The sequence below is a fragment of the Oncorhynchus gorbuscha genome, unplaced genomic scaffold (genome assembly GCF_021184085.1).
Source record: "Oncorhynchus gorbuscha isolate QuinsamMale2020 ecotype Even-year unplaced genomic scaffold, OgorEven_v1.0 Un_scaffold_2151, whole genome shotgun sequence".
Lineage (NCBI taxonomy): Eukaryota > Metazoa > Chordata > Actinopteri > Salmoniformes > Salmonidae > Oncorhynchus > Oncorhynchus gorbuscha.
In genome coordinates this window covers 15012-31766 of record NW_025745080.1, presented here as the reverse complement: position 1 = coordinate 31766, position 16755 = coordinate 15012, and the positions used below count along the sequence as shown (strand labels likewise).

At 46.3% G+C, this 16755-nt stretch overlaps 1 protein-coding gene across 2 annotated transcripts in view; it reads left to right on the top strand.

The window, feature by feature from the left end:
• Positions 1-15609, top strand: part of LOC124017463 (gamma-adducin-like) — a 43916-nt gene extending 28307 nt beyond the window's left edge. The window contains exons 9-14 of one of the 2 annotated variants that reach the window (XM_046332664.1): positions 4698-4940; positions 8617-8733; positions 8956-9042; positions 9575-9595; positions 11916-12039; positions 14455-15609. In XM_046332664.1, the coding sequence (XP_046188620.1) occupies positions 4698-4940; positions 8617-8733; positions 8956-9042; positions 9575-9595; positions 11916-12039; positions 14455-14705 (843 nt within the window). In that variant the 3' untranslated portion in view covers positions 14706-15609. The remainder of the gene's footprint in view (positions 1-4697; positions 4941-8616; positions 8734-8955; positions 9043-9574; positions 9596-11915; positions 12040-14454) is intronic. The other variant, XM_046332665.1, reaches the window with a different exon arrangement.
• The last annotated feature ends 1146 nt before the right edge of the window (positions 15610-16755 follow it).

The following is a 16755-nucleotide window of genomic DNA, read 5'->3' as shown; positions in this document are numbered from 1 at the left end:
CACACACACACACACTACACACACACACTCTCCTTTCCCTGCTACACACACACTCCATCCCCCTCCACAAACACACACACACACACTGTAATCTACATTACTATATAATATCATTGCTGTGACAGTGACTCCTAGCTATGCCATATGTGCAGTTGGCACTGGCCACCAAGGTCATGGGAGGAAGCGGGGCTACCACCCACGCTATGAGTTGACCTGCTGGGCTGGCCCTGTCCCAGGTGTCCCCCTGCCTCTGACCTCCAGGTTGTGTAACTAACAGGGAAATGGAATTCAAGGACAGTGAGTTGGCATCCAACAGATAGTGTACAGTCCTGCCCTCATTTCCTCTGTCATTACTGTTTCTGGGTCATCAACTGGATCTATCACTCCATAAAGTACAGTACATTACTGGTCCAGTGCAGCTGTGCTGGTCCCTGTAGATTTGGGACCGGGTCAGTGATCTATGGTCTGGGCCCTGTAAACTTGGGACTGGGTCAGTGATCTATGGTCTGGGCCCTGTAGACTTGGTACTGGGTCAGTGATCTATGGTCTGGGCCCTGTAGACTTGGGACTGGGTCAGTGATCTATGGTCTGGGCCCTGTAGACTTGGGACTGGGTCAGTGATCTATGGTCTGGGCCCTGTAGACTTGGGACTGGGTCAGTGATCTATGGTCTGGGCCCTGTAGACTTGGGACTGGGTCAGTGATCTATGGTCTGGGCCCTGTAGACTTGAGACTGGGTCAGTGATCTATGGTCTGGGCCCTGTAGACTTGGTACTGGGTCAGTGATCTATGGTCTGGGCCCTGTACATTTACATTACATTTAAGTCATTTAGCAGACGCTCTTATCCAGAGCGACTTACAAATTGGTGCATTCACCTTATGACTTGGGACTGGGTCAGTGATCTATGGTCTGGGCCCTGTAGACTTGGGACTGGGTCAGTGATCTATGGTCTGGGCCCTGTAGACTTGGGACTGGGTCAGTGATCTATGGTCTGGGCCCTGTAGACTTGGGACTAGGTCAGGGATGGAACTCTGACTGGGAGGCTTCATAACAACACCAGATCCCTCAAGGATCAGACACTGCTGAGCTTACAGCAGAGACTCTCTCTCTCTTCTCTCTGTCTCTCTCCCTCTCTACCCCTCTTTCTCTCCCTCTCCCTTCTCTCCCCCTCTTTCTCTCCTCTCTCTCCCTCCCTTCTCTCCTCTCTCTCTCCCTTCTCTCTCTATCTGTCTCCCTTTTCTCTCTCCTCTCTCTCCCTCCCTTCTCTCCTCTCTCTCTCCCTTCTCTCTCTATCTGTCTCCCTTTTCTCTCTCCCTTCTCTCCCTTGTGTCCTATTTCTTGCCTTCTGTCTTTTTCACCTCTTTCCTCTCCTCCCTCTCTCTTGTCTCCCCAAGTCTCTCTTCTCTAACTGTTTGTCTACTCTCTTCTCACCTCTGTCCTCTGTCTTCTCACCTCTGTCCTCTGTCTTCTCACCTCTGTCCTCTGTCTTCTCACCTCTGTCCTCAATGTATCTGGAGAGTCATTACTCAATGGTCTGTGTAGCTGTCCAAAGGGGACCGCTCCTATCACACAGTCTCGTCTCACACCTCGTAAAAAGACTATTTATTATAGTACAGAATATACCAGAATAACACGTTTCGCAACACCACAGCGGATACCTCTGATATGGAGAGGAAGCTGCATGCCAAGAACCTCATCTGATTCTGATTCTGTGTTTCCTGAGTCCAGTTGAAAGGTTCAGTCTGGTCTCCGAACACCTGGTTAAAGTCTATATGTGATTGACACTGACAGGATAGTCTGGTATCGATGAAAAGGAGGGAGGACGAGAGATATAGAAAGAGAGAAAGAGAAGTCTGATAGAAGAGGAGCGCTATACAGGGTGAGAGAGAGATGAGAAAGAGAAGTCAGATAGAGAAGAGGAGCGCTATACAGGGTGAGAGAGAGATGAGAAAGAGAAGTCAGATAGAGAAGAGGAGCGCTATACAGGGTGAGAGAGAGAGATGAGAAAGAGAAGTCAGATAGAGAAGAGGAGCGCTATACAGGGTGAGAGAGAGGGAGGGACAGAGAAGTCAGATAGAGAAGAGGAGCGCTATACAGGGTGAGAGAGAGATGAGAAAGAGAAGTCAGATAGAGAAGAGGAGCGCTATACAGGGTGAGAGAGAGATGAGAAAGAGAAGTCAGATAGAGAAGAGGAGCGCTATACAGGGTGAGAGAGAGATGAGAAAGAGAAGTCAGATAGAGAAGAGGAGCGCTATACAGGGTGAGAGAGAGGGAGGGACAGAGAAGTCAGATAGAGAAGAGGAGCGCTATACAGGGTGAGAGAGAGATGAGAAAGAGAAGTCAGATAGAGAAGAGGAGCGCTATACAGGGTGAGAGAGAGAGAGAAAGAGAAGTCAGATAGAGAAGAGGAGCGCTATACAGGGTGAGAGAGAGAAGAGAAAGAGAAGTCAGATAGAGAAGAGGAGCACTATACAGGGTGAGAGAGAAGAGAAAGAGAAGTCAGATAGAGAAGAGGAGCGCTATACAGGGTGAGAGAGAGATGAGAAAGAGAAGTCAGATAGAGAAGAGGAGCACTATACAGGGTGAGAGAGAGAAGAGAAAGAGAAGTCAGATAGAGAAGAGGAGCGCTATACAGGGTGAGAGAGAGATGAGAAAGAGAAGTCAGATAGAGAAGAGGAGCACTATACAGGGTGAGAGAGAGATGAGAAAGAGAAGTCAGATAGAGAAGAGGAGCGCTATACAGGGTGAGAGAGAGATGAGAAAGAGAAGTCAGATAGAGAAGAGGAGCGCTATACAGGGTGAGAGAGAGATGAGAAAGAGAAGTCAGATAGAGAAGAGGAGCGCTATACAGGGTGAGAGAGAGAGATGAGAAAGAGAAGTCAGATAGAGAAGAGGAGCGCTATACAGGGTGAGAGAGAGAGATGAGAAAGCGAAGTCAGATAGAGAAGAGGAGCGCTATACAGGGTGAGAGAGAGATGAGAAAGAGAAGTCAGATAGAGAAGAGGAGCGCTATACAGGGTGAGAGAGAGATGAGAAAGAGAAGTCAGATAGAGAAGAGGAGCGCTATACAGGGTGAGAGAGAGGGAGGGACAGAGAAGTCAGATAGAGAAGAGGAGCGCTATACAGGGTGAGAGAGAGGGAGGGACAGAAGTCAGATAGAGAAGAGGAGCGCTATACAGGGTGAGAGAGAGGGAGGGACAGAGAAGTCAGATAGAGAAGAGGAGCGCTATACAGGGTGAGAGAGAGATGAGAAAGAGAAGTCAGATAGAGAAGAGGAGCGCTATACAGGGTGAGAGAGAGATGAGAAAGAGAAGTCAGATAGAGAAGAGGAGCGCTATACAGGGTGAGAGAGAGATGAGAAAGAGAAGTCAGATAGAGAAGAGGAGCGCTATACAGGGTGAGAGAGAGATGAGAAAGAGAAGTCAGATAGAGAAGAGGAGCGCTATACAGGGTGAGAGAGAGATGAGAAAGAGAAGTCAGATAGAGAAGAGGAGCGCTATACAGGGTGAGAGAGAGATGAGAAAGAGAAGTCAGATAGAGAAGAGGAGCGCTATACAAGGTGAGAGAGAGATGAGAAAGAGAAGTCAGATAGAGAAGAGGAGCGCTATACAGGGTGAGAGAGAGATGAGAAAGAGAAGTCAGATAGAGAAGAGGAGCGCTATACAGGGTGAGAGAGAGAAGAGAAAGAGAAGTCAGATAGAGAAGAGGAGCGCTATACAGGGTGAGAGAGAGATGAGAAAGAGAAGTCAGATAGAGAAGAGGAGCGCTATACAGGGTGAGAGAGAGAGATGAGAAAGAGAAGTCAGATAGAGAAGAGGAGCGCTATACAGGGTGAGAGAGAGATGAGAAAGAGAAGTCAGATAGAGAAGAGGAGCGCTATACAGGGTGAGAGAGAGAGATGGGAAAGAGAAGTCAGATAGAGAAGAGGAGCACTATACAAGGTGAGAGAGAGATGAGAAAGAGAAGTCAGATAGAGAAGAGGAGCGCTATACAGGGTGAGAGAGAGATGAGAAAGAGAAGTCAGATAGAGAAGAGGAGCACTATACAGGGTGAGAGAGAGAGATGAGAAAGAGAAGTCAGATAGAGAAGAGGAGCGCTATACAGGGTGAGAGAGAGCGAGGGACAGAGAGGAGAAAGACTGATAAGAGAGAGGGGGAGAAAGAGACAGGAAGTATCTGAACACACTCCATTGTCCATGGACGCCAGGAACCCCTCCGGCTGCACATCATCCTTTTTCCATTCTCCCACAGCTAGGAATCATGGGATAGTGGCCGGAGTCCCCCACTCTCTCTCGCTCTCTCTCTCTCTTTCCGTTTTCCTTAGTGACAGAGGCGGTAGTTTTGAGGCCAGGGCTCTGTCCAAATAATAAGGGTGGGACACAGACACAAACTACATTCCTATGGAGTGAGGATTCTACAGAGAGGACTTGCACTATTGAAAATGAACTCTAGATGAATGGGGAGATCAAAAGCTTGACGACATTCTGTTCCACTACTAAAGAGTCTTCTTTCCTACCACTTTTCCCTCGTCTTCCTCTCTAGGGACTTTTGGAAAATAATAACTATACAAATGGAATCTGATTTGTAGATGGACATTTCTGTCGTTGGTTTGTTTGGCCATACAGGGCTGCCGAACTAAACACACTATGTACATGAGATCTAGTCGTTTGATTGATTTCTGTATCCTATTCCCCACAGGGCTACCGGACTGGCTACGCTTACCGCCACCCCATCGTTCGGGAGAAGCCTCGGCACAAGTCCGACGTGGAGATCCCGGCCACGGTGACGGCGTTCATGTTGGAGGAGGAGGAGGGCGCCGCGCGGCTGCCGTTGAACTTCCTCCAGCAGAGACAGGCCAGGGAGAAGACACGCTGGCTCAACAGCCCCAACAGTTATATGAAGGTTAACGTGGCGGCCGTGGACGAACGCACCAGGACCATGGTCAGTACTCATACTGTAGGGAGGGTTAACACTATATATAAACATACCAGGACCATGGTCAGTACTCATACTGTAGGGAGGGTTAACACTCTATATAAACACACCAGGACCATGGTCAGTACTCATACTGTAGGGAGGGTTAACACACTATATAAACACACCAGGACCATGGTCAGTACTCATACTGTAGGGAGGGTTAACACACTATATAAACACACCAGGACCATGGTCAGTACTCATACTGTAGGGAGGGTTAACACTCTATATGAACACACCAGGACCATGGTCAGTACTCATACTGTAGGGAGGGTTAACACTCTATATAAACACACCAGGACCATGGTCAGTACTCATACTGTAGGGAGGGTTAACTATAGGGAGGGTTAACACTATATAAACACACCAGGACCATGGTCAGTACTCATACTGTAGGGAGGGTTAACACACTATATAGACACACCAGGACCATGGTCAGTACTCATACTGTAGGGAGGATTAACACTCTATATAAACACACCAGGACCATGGTCAGTACTCATACTGTAGGGAGGGTTAACACCACTATACTGTAGAGGGTTAACACACACCAGGACCATGGTCAGTACTCATACTGTAGGGAGGATTAACACTCTATATAAACACACCAGGACCATGGTCAGTACTCATACTGTAAGGAGGGTTAACACTCTATATGAACACACCAGGACCATGGTCAGTACTCATACTGTAGGGAGGGTTAACACTATATATAAACATACCAGGACCATGGTCAGTACTCATACTGTAGGGAGGGTTAACACTCTATATGAACACACCAGGACCATGGTCAGTACTCATACTGTAGGGAGGGTTAACACTCTATATAAACACACTAGGACCATGGTCAGTACTCATACTGTAGGGAGGGTTAACACATACTGTAGGGAGGGTTATAAACACACCAGGACCATGGTCAGTACTCATACTGTAGGGAGGGTTAACACTCTATATAAACACACCAGGACCATGGTCAGTACTCATACTGTAGGGAGGGTTAACACTCTATATAAACACATCAGGACCATGGTCAGTACTCATACTGTAGGGAGGGTTAACACTATATATAAACATACCAGGACCATGGTCAGTACTCATACTGTAGGGAGGGTTAACACTCTATATAAACACACCAGGACCATGGTCAGTACTCATACTGTAGGGAGGGTTAACACTCTATATAAACACACCAGGACCATGGTCAGTACTCATACTGTAGGGAGGGTTAACACACTATATAAACACACCAGGACCATGGTCAGTACTCATACTGTAGGGAGGGTTAACACTCTATATAAACACACCAGGACCATGGTCAGTACTCATACTGTAGGGAGGGTTAACACTCTATATAAACATACCAGGACCATGGTCAGTACTCATACTGTAGGGAGGGTTAAACACACCAGGACCATGGTCACTCATACTGTAGGGAGGGTTAAACTCATATAAACACACCAGGACCATGGTCAGTACTCATACTGTAGGGAGGGTTAACACTCTATATAAACACACCAGGACCATGGTCAGTACTCATACTGTAGGGAGGGTTAACACTCTATATAAACACACCAGGACCATGGTCAGTACTCATACTGTAGGGAGGGTTAACACTCTATATAAACACACCAGGACCATGGTCAGTACTCATACTGTAGGGAGGGTTAACACTCTATATAAACACACCAGGACCATGGTCAGTACTCATACTGTAGGGAGGGTTAACACTCTATATAAACACACCAGGACCATGGTCAGTACTCATACTGTAGGGAGGGTTAACACTCTATATAAACACACCAGGACCATGGTCAGTACTCATACTGTAGGGAGGGTTAACACTCTATATAAACACACCAGGACCATGGTCAGTACTCATACTGTAGGGAGGGTTAACACTCTATATAAACACACCAGGACCATGGTCAGTACTCATACCATGGTCAGTATACTGTAGGGAGGGTTAACACTCTATATGAACACACCAGGACCATGGTCAGTACTCATACTGTAGGGAGGGTTAATGGTCACTCTATAGGGTTAACACTATATAAACACCAGGACCATGGTCAGTACTCATACTGTAGGGAGGGTTAACACTCTATAAACACACCAGGACCATGGTCAGTACTCATACTGTAGGGAGGGTTAACACTCTATAAACACACCAGGACCATGGTCAGTACTCATACTGTAGGGAGGGTTAACACTCTATATAAACACACCAGGACCATGGTCAGTACTCATACTGTAGGGAGGGTTAACACTCTATATAAACACACCAGGACCATGGTCAGTACTCATACTGTAGGGAGGGTTAACACTCTATATAAACACACCAGGACCATGGTCAGTACTCATACTGTAGGGAGGGTTAACACTCTATAAACACACCAGGACCATGGTCAGTACTCATACTGTAGGGAGGGTTAACACTAGGGAGGGTTAACATATAAACACACCAGGACCATGGTCAGTACTCATACTGTAGGGAGGGTTAACACTCTATATAAACATACCAGGACCATGGTCAGTACTCATACTGTAGGGAGGGTTAACACACTATATAAACACACCAGGACCATGGTCAGTACTCATACTGTAGGGAGGGTTAACACTCTATATAAACACACCAGGACCATGGTCAGTACTCATACTGTAGGGAGGGTTAACACTCTATATAAACACACCAGGACCATGGTCAGTACTCATACTGTAGGGAGGGTTAACACTCTATATAAACATACCAGGACCATGGTCAGTACTCATACTGTAGGGAGGGTTAACACTCTATATAAACACACCAGGACCATGGTCAGTACTCATACTGTATACAGACACACATACGGTCAGTGTTGATGAAACAGAGCTCCCTGTTCATGTCTACACATTGTGTTGTGCAGGTCTTAGTCCTGACTAGCTCAGTTGCTAGTCTAGAGCCAATCTGACGTTCTCTGAGACACATTCTGGTGAAACCTTATATTAGACTTCCCTCTCCTGGTATGTTAGAGAATTACATCTTTGTGATATTACCACATATAATGACTCAGAAAGGAATACCAGCAATTTTACCTTGGCTACGTTTACACAGGCAGCCCAATTTTGCCACTAATCAGTCTTTTGATCAATCACTTTCGATCTTTTCACATCACATATTTTACAGAGCTGTTCTGATTGGTCAAAAGCAATTTATGAAAAAAATATCAGAATTGGGCTGCCTTTCCCTCCAGCTGGACTAGACAGATTGCTCTATGTCTGATTGGTCTATGTCTGATTGGTCTATGTCTGATTGGTCTATGTCTGATTGGTCTGCATCTGATTGACCGCGCCTGCATCTAATCTGGACTGCGTCTGATCTGATTGGACTGCGTCTGATTGGACTGCGTTGACTGATCTGGACTGCGTCTGGATCGCTGATGGACTGCGTCTGAATGGATCTCAATGGACTGGCGTCTGAATGGATCGGTCGCGCCTGATCGATCTGCGCCTGATCGGTCTGCGTGCGCCTGATCGGTGAATGGACTGGCGCCTGATCGGTCTGATCGACTGCGTCTGATCGGACTGCGTCTGAATGGATCGGACCGCGCCTGATCGACCGCGCCTGATTGGTCTATGTTTTTGTATTTTCTGTTCTCTACAGTGGATGAAGTCTGAGGAAGGGGGCAACAGCAGCGGCACTCCAATCCGGATCGAAGACCCCAATCAGTTTGTCCCTATGAACACCAACCCTAGCGAGGTGCTGGAGAGGAGAAACCGAGTAAGTCACAGATCTAGGATCAGCTACCCTCCATGCATCTTAACCATAAACATCAGTAGGAGAAAGGCAAAACTGACCCTGGAGCACTAAGGCCAACTTCATCTTAACTCCTCTCTGTCAGCTCCTTCTCTGCCTTCCACCGCCCTATCAGAACCACAATCCTTACCGTGCACTTCCTGGTTGTGTAGCTGTAAGTGATGTCACTGTTATGTCCTATCACAGATCAGAGAGCAGAACAGATTCGACATGATGACGTCCGGACCTCGCTCTCACCACCTGGCAGGCATCCCATTGGACGAACCTCGAATGGTGAGCGGCAACTCTGTGTGACGAGCCGATATATCTGTTGCCACTTGGCCTGAAGTCCTGTTGGTGATTCATCCAGAACAGTGTCATAAACAACAACTCAAGTATTTCAATATATGACAGTCTTTTGAATTATATGGTATATAAGGGAGTCTGTAAACTTTGAGCATCTTTCTGGATTTTGCTAAGTAAACCATATCATCCAGGCTAGACAGGCTTAGCTATTTGTTATTGCGTTTGCCAACCTTGACCAGTAGGTGGGGCTAATTACATGTATTGTTTAGAACCAGAAATACACATCTCCATGGCTCTGGGATTCTGTAATGACATCCGTCCTTCAAAGTGCCAACTTTGGTGAATAACTTAATCCTTTTGGATCTTCTTGGCAGCATTTTGGTGATTGGTATCGTCTTATAGCAAGGGAATAACACAATCCAGGTCTCTCTGCCTGTTGTCAGAGTTGAGATGAAACTGATCAGTGCGAGATTTGATCCCTTCTGAAACATTGTTTCCTACATGGTGTCATGTGTTGAAGGATCAGCCGGTCCGTGTGAAGGTAATGTCTCTACAGGCTGAATACTACAGTTTGCAGTGTTAGTGCATTTCTGTTTCACCTGTTTGTCCTTTCAGTTGTTGTCCTGTTAGGTCACATCATCACTGCCTGTGTGTTTCTGGAGGTGGGAGTGGAGTGTTTACGCATGATAGTGCACTCCACCAATCAATGACCTACTTCCTTATGTCACCAAATGTGTGTTGTGCATGTTCTGATGTGGTTGTGACAGAACAGCATTCATATTTGACAGTGTCCCTTAATCATTGTTTTTCCCTGTTGTTGGTAAGTCATTTGAATGTATTGGAGTGTGTTTGTGTGATATGCCCATTTCTATTGAATGGTGTGTTAGTGTGTGTTGTGTTTTACTATGAACTGGCATTAGTGTACTCACTCTGGTCCTCATCTGGGAATGGATCTGTCCATGGGGAGTCTGGGGAGTCTTATGTTAACTCCTCGCTCTCTCTCTCTTTCTCTCACTCTCTCTCACTCTCTGTCTCTCTCTCTCTCTCTCTCTCTCTCTCTCTCTCTCTCTCTCTCTCTCTCTCTCTCTCTCTCTCTCTGTCTCTGTCTCTCACTCTCTTTCTTCTCTCCCTCTCTTCTTCTTTTCTTCTCTCCCCTCTTCTCTCTTTCTTCTCCTCTCCTTCTCTTCTTCTCCCTCTCCTCTCTTTCTTCTCTCTCCTCTCTCCCTCCTCTTTCTTTCTTCTCTCACTCTCTCCCTCCTCTTTCTTTCTTCTCTCACTCTCTCCCTCCTCTTTCTTTCTTCTCTCCCTCTCTCCTCCTCTCTTTCTTCTCTCCCTCTCCCTCCCCTCTCTTTCTTCTCTCCCTCTCCCTCCTCTCTCTTTCTTCTCTCCCTCTCCTCTCTTTCTTTCTCCCTCTCTCTCTCCTCTCTCTCCCTCCTCTCTCTTTCTTTCTCCCTCTCTCTCCCTCTCTCCTCTCTCCTCCCCTCTCTTTCTTCTCTCCCTCTCTCCCTCTCCCTCCTCTCTCTCTTTCTTCTCTCTCCCTCTCCCTCCTTTCTTTTCTCTCCTCTCTCCCTCCTTTCTTTCTTCTCTCCCTCTCTCCTCTCTCTCCTCTCTCTTCTTCTCTCCCTCTCTCCTCTCTCCCTCCTCTCTTTCTTCTCTTTCTCTCCTCTCTCCCTCCTCTCTCTCTTCTCTCCTCTCTCCTCTCTCTCCCTCCTCTCTTTCTCTCTCTCCCTCTCTCCCTCTCCCTCCTCTCTCTTCTCTCCCTCCTCTCTCTCTCCTCCTCCTTCTTCTTCTCTCCCTTCTCCTCTCCTCTCTCTCTTTCTTCTCCCTCTCTCCTCTCCCTCTTCTCTCTCTTTCCCTCTCTCCTCTCTCCCTCCTCTCTCTTTCTTCCTCCTCCCTCTCTCCCTCTCCCTCCTCTCTCTCCTCTCCTCCTCTTTCAGCTTCTTCTCCCTCTCTCCCTCCCTCTCCTCCTTTTTCTTTCTTCTCTCCTCTCTCCCTCTTTCTTTCTCTCCCTCTCCTCTCTCTTTTCTCTCTCTTTCTCCCCTCTCCCTCCTCTCTCTTCTTCTCCCTCTTCTCCCTGTTCCCCCTCCCTCTCTCTCCTCCCTCCTCTCTTCTCTCCTCTTCTCTCTCCCTCCTCCTCTTCTTTCTTCTTTCTCTCCTCTCTCCCTCTCTCTCTTCCTCTCTCCCTCATCTCTCTTTCTTCTCTCCTCTCTCCCTCCTCTCTCCTCCTCTCCTCTCTTCTTCTCTCTCCTCTCTCTCCCTCCTCTCTTTCTTCTCTCCCTCTCCCTCCTCTCTTTCTTCTCTCCCTCTCCCTCCTCTCTTCTTTTCTCTCTCTCTCCCTCCTCCTCTCTTTCTTCTCTCCCTCTCCTCCTCTCTTTCTTTCTTCTTCTCTCCTCTCTCCCTCCCTCCTCTCTCTTTCTCTCTCTCCTCTCTCCCTCCGCTTTGTTTCTTCTCTCCCTCCTCTCCCTCCTCTCTCTTTCTTCTCTGCCTCTTCTCCCTCCTCCTCTCTTCTTCTCTCCCTCTCTCCCTCCTTCTCTTTCTTTCTCTCCCTCTCCTCTCTCCCTCCTCTATCTTTCTTCTCTCCTCTCTCCCTCTTTGTTTCTTCTCTCCCTCTCTCCTCTCTCTCCCTCCTCTCTCTTCTTCCCTCTCTCTCTCTTCTCCCTCCATTCTCTCTCTCTTCTCTCCCTGCATACTCTCTCTCTCTTCTCTCCCTCCATTCTCTCTCTCTTCTCTCTTCGCTCTCTCTCCACTCTCTCTCCCTCCATTCTCTCTCTCTCCCTCCATTCTCTCTCTCTCCCTCCATTCTCTCTCTCTTCTCTCTTCGCTCTCTCTCCACTCTCTCTCCCTCCATTCTCTCTCTCTAGCCCTATGTGGCATCCGAGGATGACCAGATGGTTCCTCTACCTCCTAACCCCTTCAGTCAGCTGTCTGAGAAAGAGATGGACGAATACACGATGAACGTAGAGAAGAGACAGCTGGGGCTGAGTGGTAAGAGGGAGTCACACAGAGAAGTCACACCCATACAGAACCACAGAGAAACACACACACACCCATACAGAACCACAGAGAAACACACACCCAAACAGAACCACGGAGAAACACACACCCAAACAGAACCACAGAGAAATGCACACCAGCCATCTATCCTACCATGTTATACACAAGTCAAATGAGTAGTATTCCACTCCAGTGAAAACTGCTACTACTTTCATAGACAGTCCGATAACAAGGAATTGTCAATGGCTTGGAGCCCCATTTCAGCCAATCAGATTGCAGATGTCTCCGAACCCGTTTTGTAAGCCACAACACCATTTGTAGTGAGAGTTGTTCCTGTAAAACCCTGCCTGTAGTAACGTGTGTGCAGCAGCATCCCTACATCCTATGACTAAGGCGGCCAACAGAACAGACAGACTGGCCCACAGCAGGTTTCACACCCACTGTATGAGTGGGCCCGGTTGCCATGACACCATCCACCCCCCTATCCCCACCTACTCTACACCAGTCCAATCTGGATTCCATATTATGCTCCTTATAGAATGTTCTTATGCTCCTTCTAGACTGTTCCTCTGCATGTCTGTGCTCACAGTAATACTGTGTGCTGTTATGTATACTATGATGTAGGGTATAGAATGTCTGTCTGTAATGTTACTGCTAGAACTCCACTGTGATAATGAATGGGGTTTTTGGAATGTCACTGTATTGATGTGTACTTATAAACTAATAGTATCAGATGAATGACCTGGTGGTTAGATGAACCGCGTTAACCCCTTAGATTCCTCACAGTATGTAAGACCACTACGCTCCATGTACCCTAACGTAGCCTGATCCCAGATCTGTTTGTGCTGTCTTGCCTCTAACATGTGTGTCAACACTAATCTCTCACCCCCAAACCCTCACTTCCCTCTCTCACCCCCCCCCCAACCCTAATCCTACCAACCCACTCCCTCACCCTTACCCCTCAACCCAAACTCTCTCCCCTCCTCACCCCTGACCCCTTACTCTCAACCCTCATCCCAAACCCTCTCCCCCTCCTCACCCCCCTGACCCCTTACTCCCACCCCTTCAACCCTCATCCCAAACCCTCTCCCCCTCCTGACCCCCTTTACTCCCACCCCTTCAACCCCTCATCCCAAACCCTCTCCCAAACCCTCTCCCTCTCCTCCTGACCCCTTACTCCCACCCCTTCAACCCTCATCCCAAACCCTCTCCCCCTCCTCAACCCCTGACCCCTTTCTCCCACCCCTTCAACCCTCATCCCAAACCCTCACCCCCTCCTGCAGATGACGAGCACGACCTAACCTCCAACGACGCTTCCACTCTCTCTCAGTCTCTGTCCCAAACTCAGTCCCCGCAAATAACTCCAGCTAAAGAAGGTATCACACAGAGAGAGAACGTTGTGAAATGTGTTTGTTTGTGTGCGTTTCAACAGAACAGGCTTTACTAAGGTTCTAGGTCTCCTTTATTATGTCAAAAACACATTCTACATTCCTTTGGTTCCACTTTAACCTCAAATGTTATAATAGGTAATAGATATAATAACAAGGTTATATGGAAACCTACTACATTGCTATTGTGAAATCAACTTTACGATGTTTAATCAGTACCAATTCTATAGTGTCTTACTTCCTCTTAATCATTAACAATGACTCAGTTTTACTTCCTGTAGTAACTACTTCCTGTCCTTTGAACAACAAACACCAACACCACGTAACTACAGAACACTAGAGAGCTAACAACACAGCTCCCCACAGCAAACTGCTCCATGTGTGTGTGTGTGTGTGTGTGTGTGTGTGTGTGTGTGTGTGTGTGTGTGTGTGTGTGTGTGTGTGTGTGTGTGTGTGTGTGTGTGTGTGTGTGTGTGTGTGTGTGTGTGTGTGTGTGTGTGTGTGTGTGTGTGTGTGTGTGTGTGTGTGTGTGTGTGTGTGTGTGTGTGTGTGTGTGTGTGTGCGTGCGACACAATTCGTGACACAGTTTTTGACTTAAGTCAACCAGTTCTTCTCCTGTGGGGGCCAAGTCGAGTCGATTGTTGCTCAACAACCTCTTATGATGTCACACGTTGGTTCATTGTAGTACATTGAAATGCTGTTGTAATAGAACAGTGGCACAGTGCTCCTAGGTTGCTCTTGGTTCATGATAAATATAGCACCTAGGGTTGCAATTTCCCCAAAATTCCCAGGTTTTCCAGAAACCTGGTTGGAGGATTCCCAGATTCCCTGGTTATTCCTTCCTGATTCCAGTGTCTTCCAACCAGGATTTCTGGAAAACCTGGGAATTTGGAAAAGTTTTGTGGTCAAACAACATAGTATACGGGTCTGTAGCAGACACAGAATCAGGTTTATTGTTGTGGGGTTGGTGGTGGTCTACCCTGTCTGACCTCTGACCCCTCTCCCCTGCTCTTTCCAGAGAACCACACGATGCAGAACGGCAAGGATGGCGGCGACCATGAGGTGAACGACGAGCTGAGCAAAAGGGTCAGTCAGCTGACCACCAGCGTGGAGAGCATTGAGGTCAAGGTCCGCACCGGCGAGAAGATCGAAGACTCCGCCCTCTCCCCCGAGAGCTCGCCCTCCAAGTCCCCCAACAAGAAGAAGAAGAAGTTCCGCACTCCCTCCTTCCTCAAGAAGAACAAAAAAAAAGAGAAAATGGAGGCCTAGAGAAAGAGAGATGGAGGGAGTGATATTACAGCCTATATACAGTTTAAGAAGAAAGAGGGGACCCCTCTTATTTTTATTTTTTTGTCTGTTTTCATTTTAGTTTTGTTTTTGTCAGTGTCCTCTTGTCATTTTTTTTTAAAGATTTTATTTTGATTGTATTTTTTAACAAATTGTTCTTTTAAGTTAAATTTTTTTAGACTTGCGCGAAAAGTGATGAATTGAGTTGAGGATTCTCTTCCTCTGCCTAGAAGTGAAGGCTCATTGATTTGGGAAGGCGAGGACTAAAATGATAAAGCTGCAACGACTGACTCCTCCCCCATGTTCAATATTTACTGCCATTGGCTGATTGTTATTTCTTCTCTGCCATTGGCTAATTGTTGATTATGGAATTAGAATCAGCCAATCGTATTCCTTGCTTCATAACCTCCAGCCGACACTGGCGGGTCTAGATATGCATCAGTGGTATTATTAAACTGCACAATATGGCGACTAGCTAGCGCACGGAAACGCTTTCCGCCCTTATGGTAACCATAACAACCACCATGTTCTTTTCGCTTAGATTTTCTCCTCATATGAGGTCTGCTTCTTCAATACATAGAGGACTGAAATCAGAGAGGCCACAAAGAAATAGTCAGACTGGAAAACTGGTTTTGAGATCTTTCCTTCACTCTTGCTTCTTGTTTTCGCTTTCTCTCTCTGCCTCTCACTTCGTTTTTCTCTTTCATCCTTCTTTTTATTGCTCCTCTTCCTCTCTCACCTTCTGTTAAAAGTGAATCTATCTTTACATTACCTAGCTGTCTTCTCGTCGACCTCCGACCTTCATCTGTTGTTCACCACTGATTCACTATAAACTCACCGTTTTTTTTTTATTGTCCTCTCCTCTTAATAATTTCATTTTTATTTTGCCAAACTAAAAGGAATAAAAAAAAACAATCACGTTTTAGTGAAGAATCATCATTTCTATACTTTTGAATCTCATTTCGATCATAAAAACATGTCATCTCATTGAATAATATTACATTGTAGTTTTTTTATTGAACACAGTTTGGTTGTAGTCATCTCACTCAGTTTTGTGCTCATTTCTATACTTTTACAGAGAAATACAAGATGTTACGCATGTTTTTGCAAGAATCTGAATTGATATGGCTGACTAAGTTGCTCTAGTGTTGCCTGCAGGTTTCTCTCAAATTATATTCTTGTTCAGATTACAAAAAAGTACTCTATAACTGAGATATATGGAAACTGGATATGTTGGGTATAGATTTTTAACTATATATTTAGTATTTTATTGTGCTGCACTTTTACTGTGGACTATAACACATTGTAGTTGCAGGTGGTTTCTACTATGAAGGAGATTCTGGAAGCAGAAAACTGGTAGAATCTGTAGAAGCAAGAAAGTAGATGACAGGAGCAGGTTGTGGAAAGTGAGTTGTTTCCCAAGAAAAGATCTAGATTTGTGTCACGCTTGAAAAAATATTATTTCTCAGTTAAAAAACAACAAAATAAATAAAACCGGTCCCAAAATACGAAAAGTATCTTCAGTTATAAAATGTCAGAAATCATGGGCCTTGAACGTGGAACTGGCGCCGTTGTTGCTATGGTGTGTATTTTGTGTGTGACTTTTTTTTTGAAGCCTTATACTATATTTTTCTCCTATATTTTAATTCATGAGACAAGGGTTGAGAATCTTATCCTGCCCGCACCCGGTGTCAAATTTAGCAGGAGTGTTCCCCAGATTGTCATTAGTCCTGCCTCTTATAAGTCACCCCTATGTCATGCCTATGACTGCTCATAAGAGCACTTTGACAGCTCATAGTTGTCTCTAGACGTTGTTTGCGTAGCCTCTCTAGCCTTTCTTTAGTTTCTCTTTGATTTGCATCTCAACAGCTCCTTTCACGACGTTGTCGGTTGTGGAAACTGGAACTTGTGTTATTTCTCTAGAAGATATAAGACAGAGGAACACAGTTAATATAGAGATGTACCAATATCCCAGCTAGCAATGTGAACTATTGGATTTGGAACATTGGAGAGGGGGGAGGGAGGGAAGGAG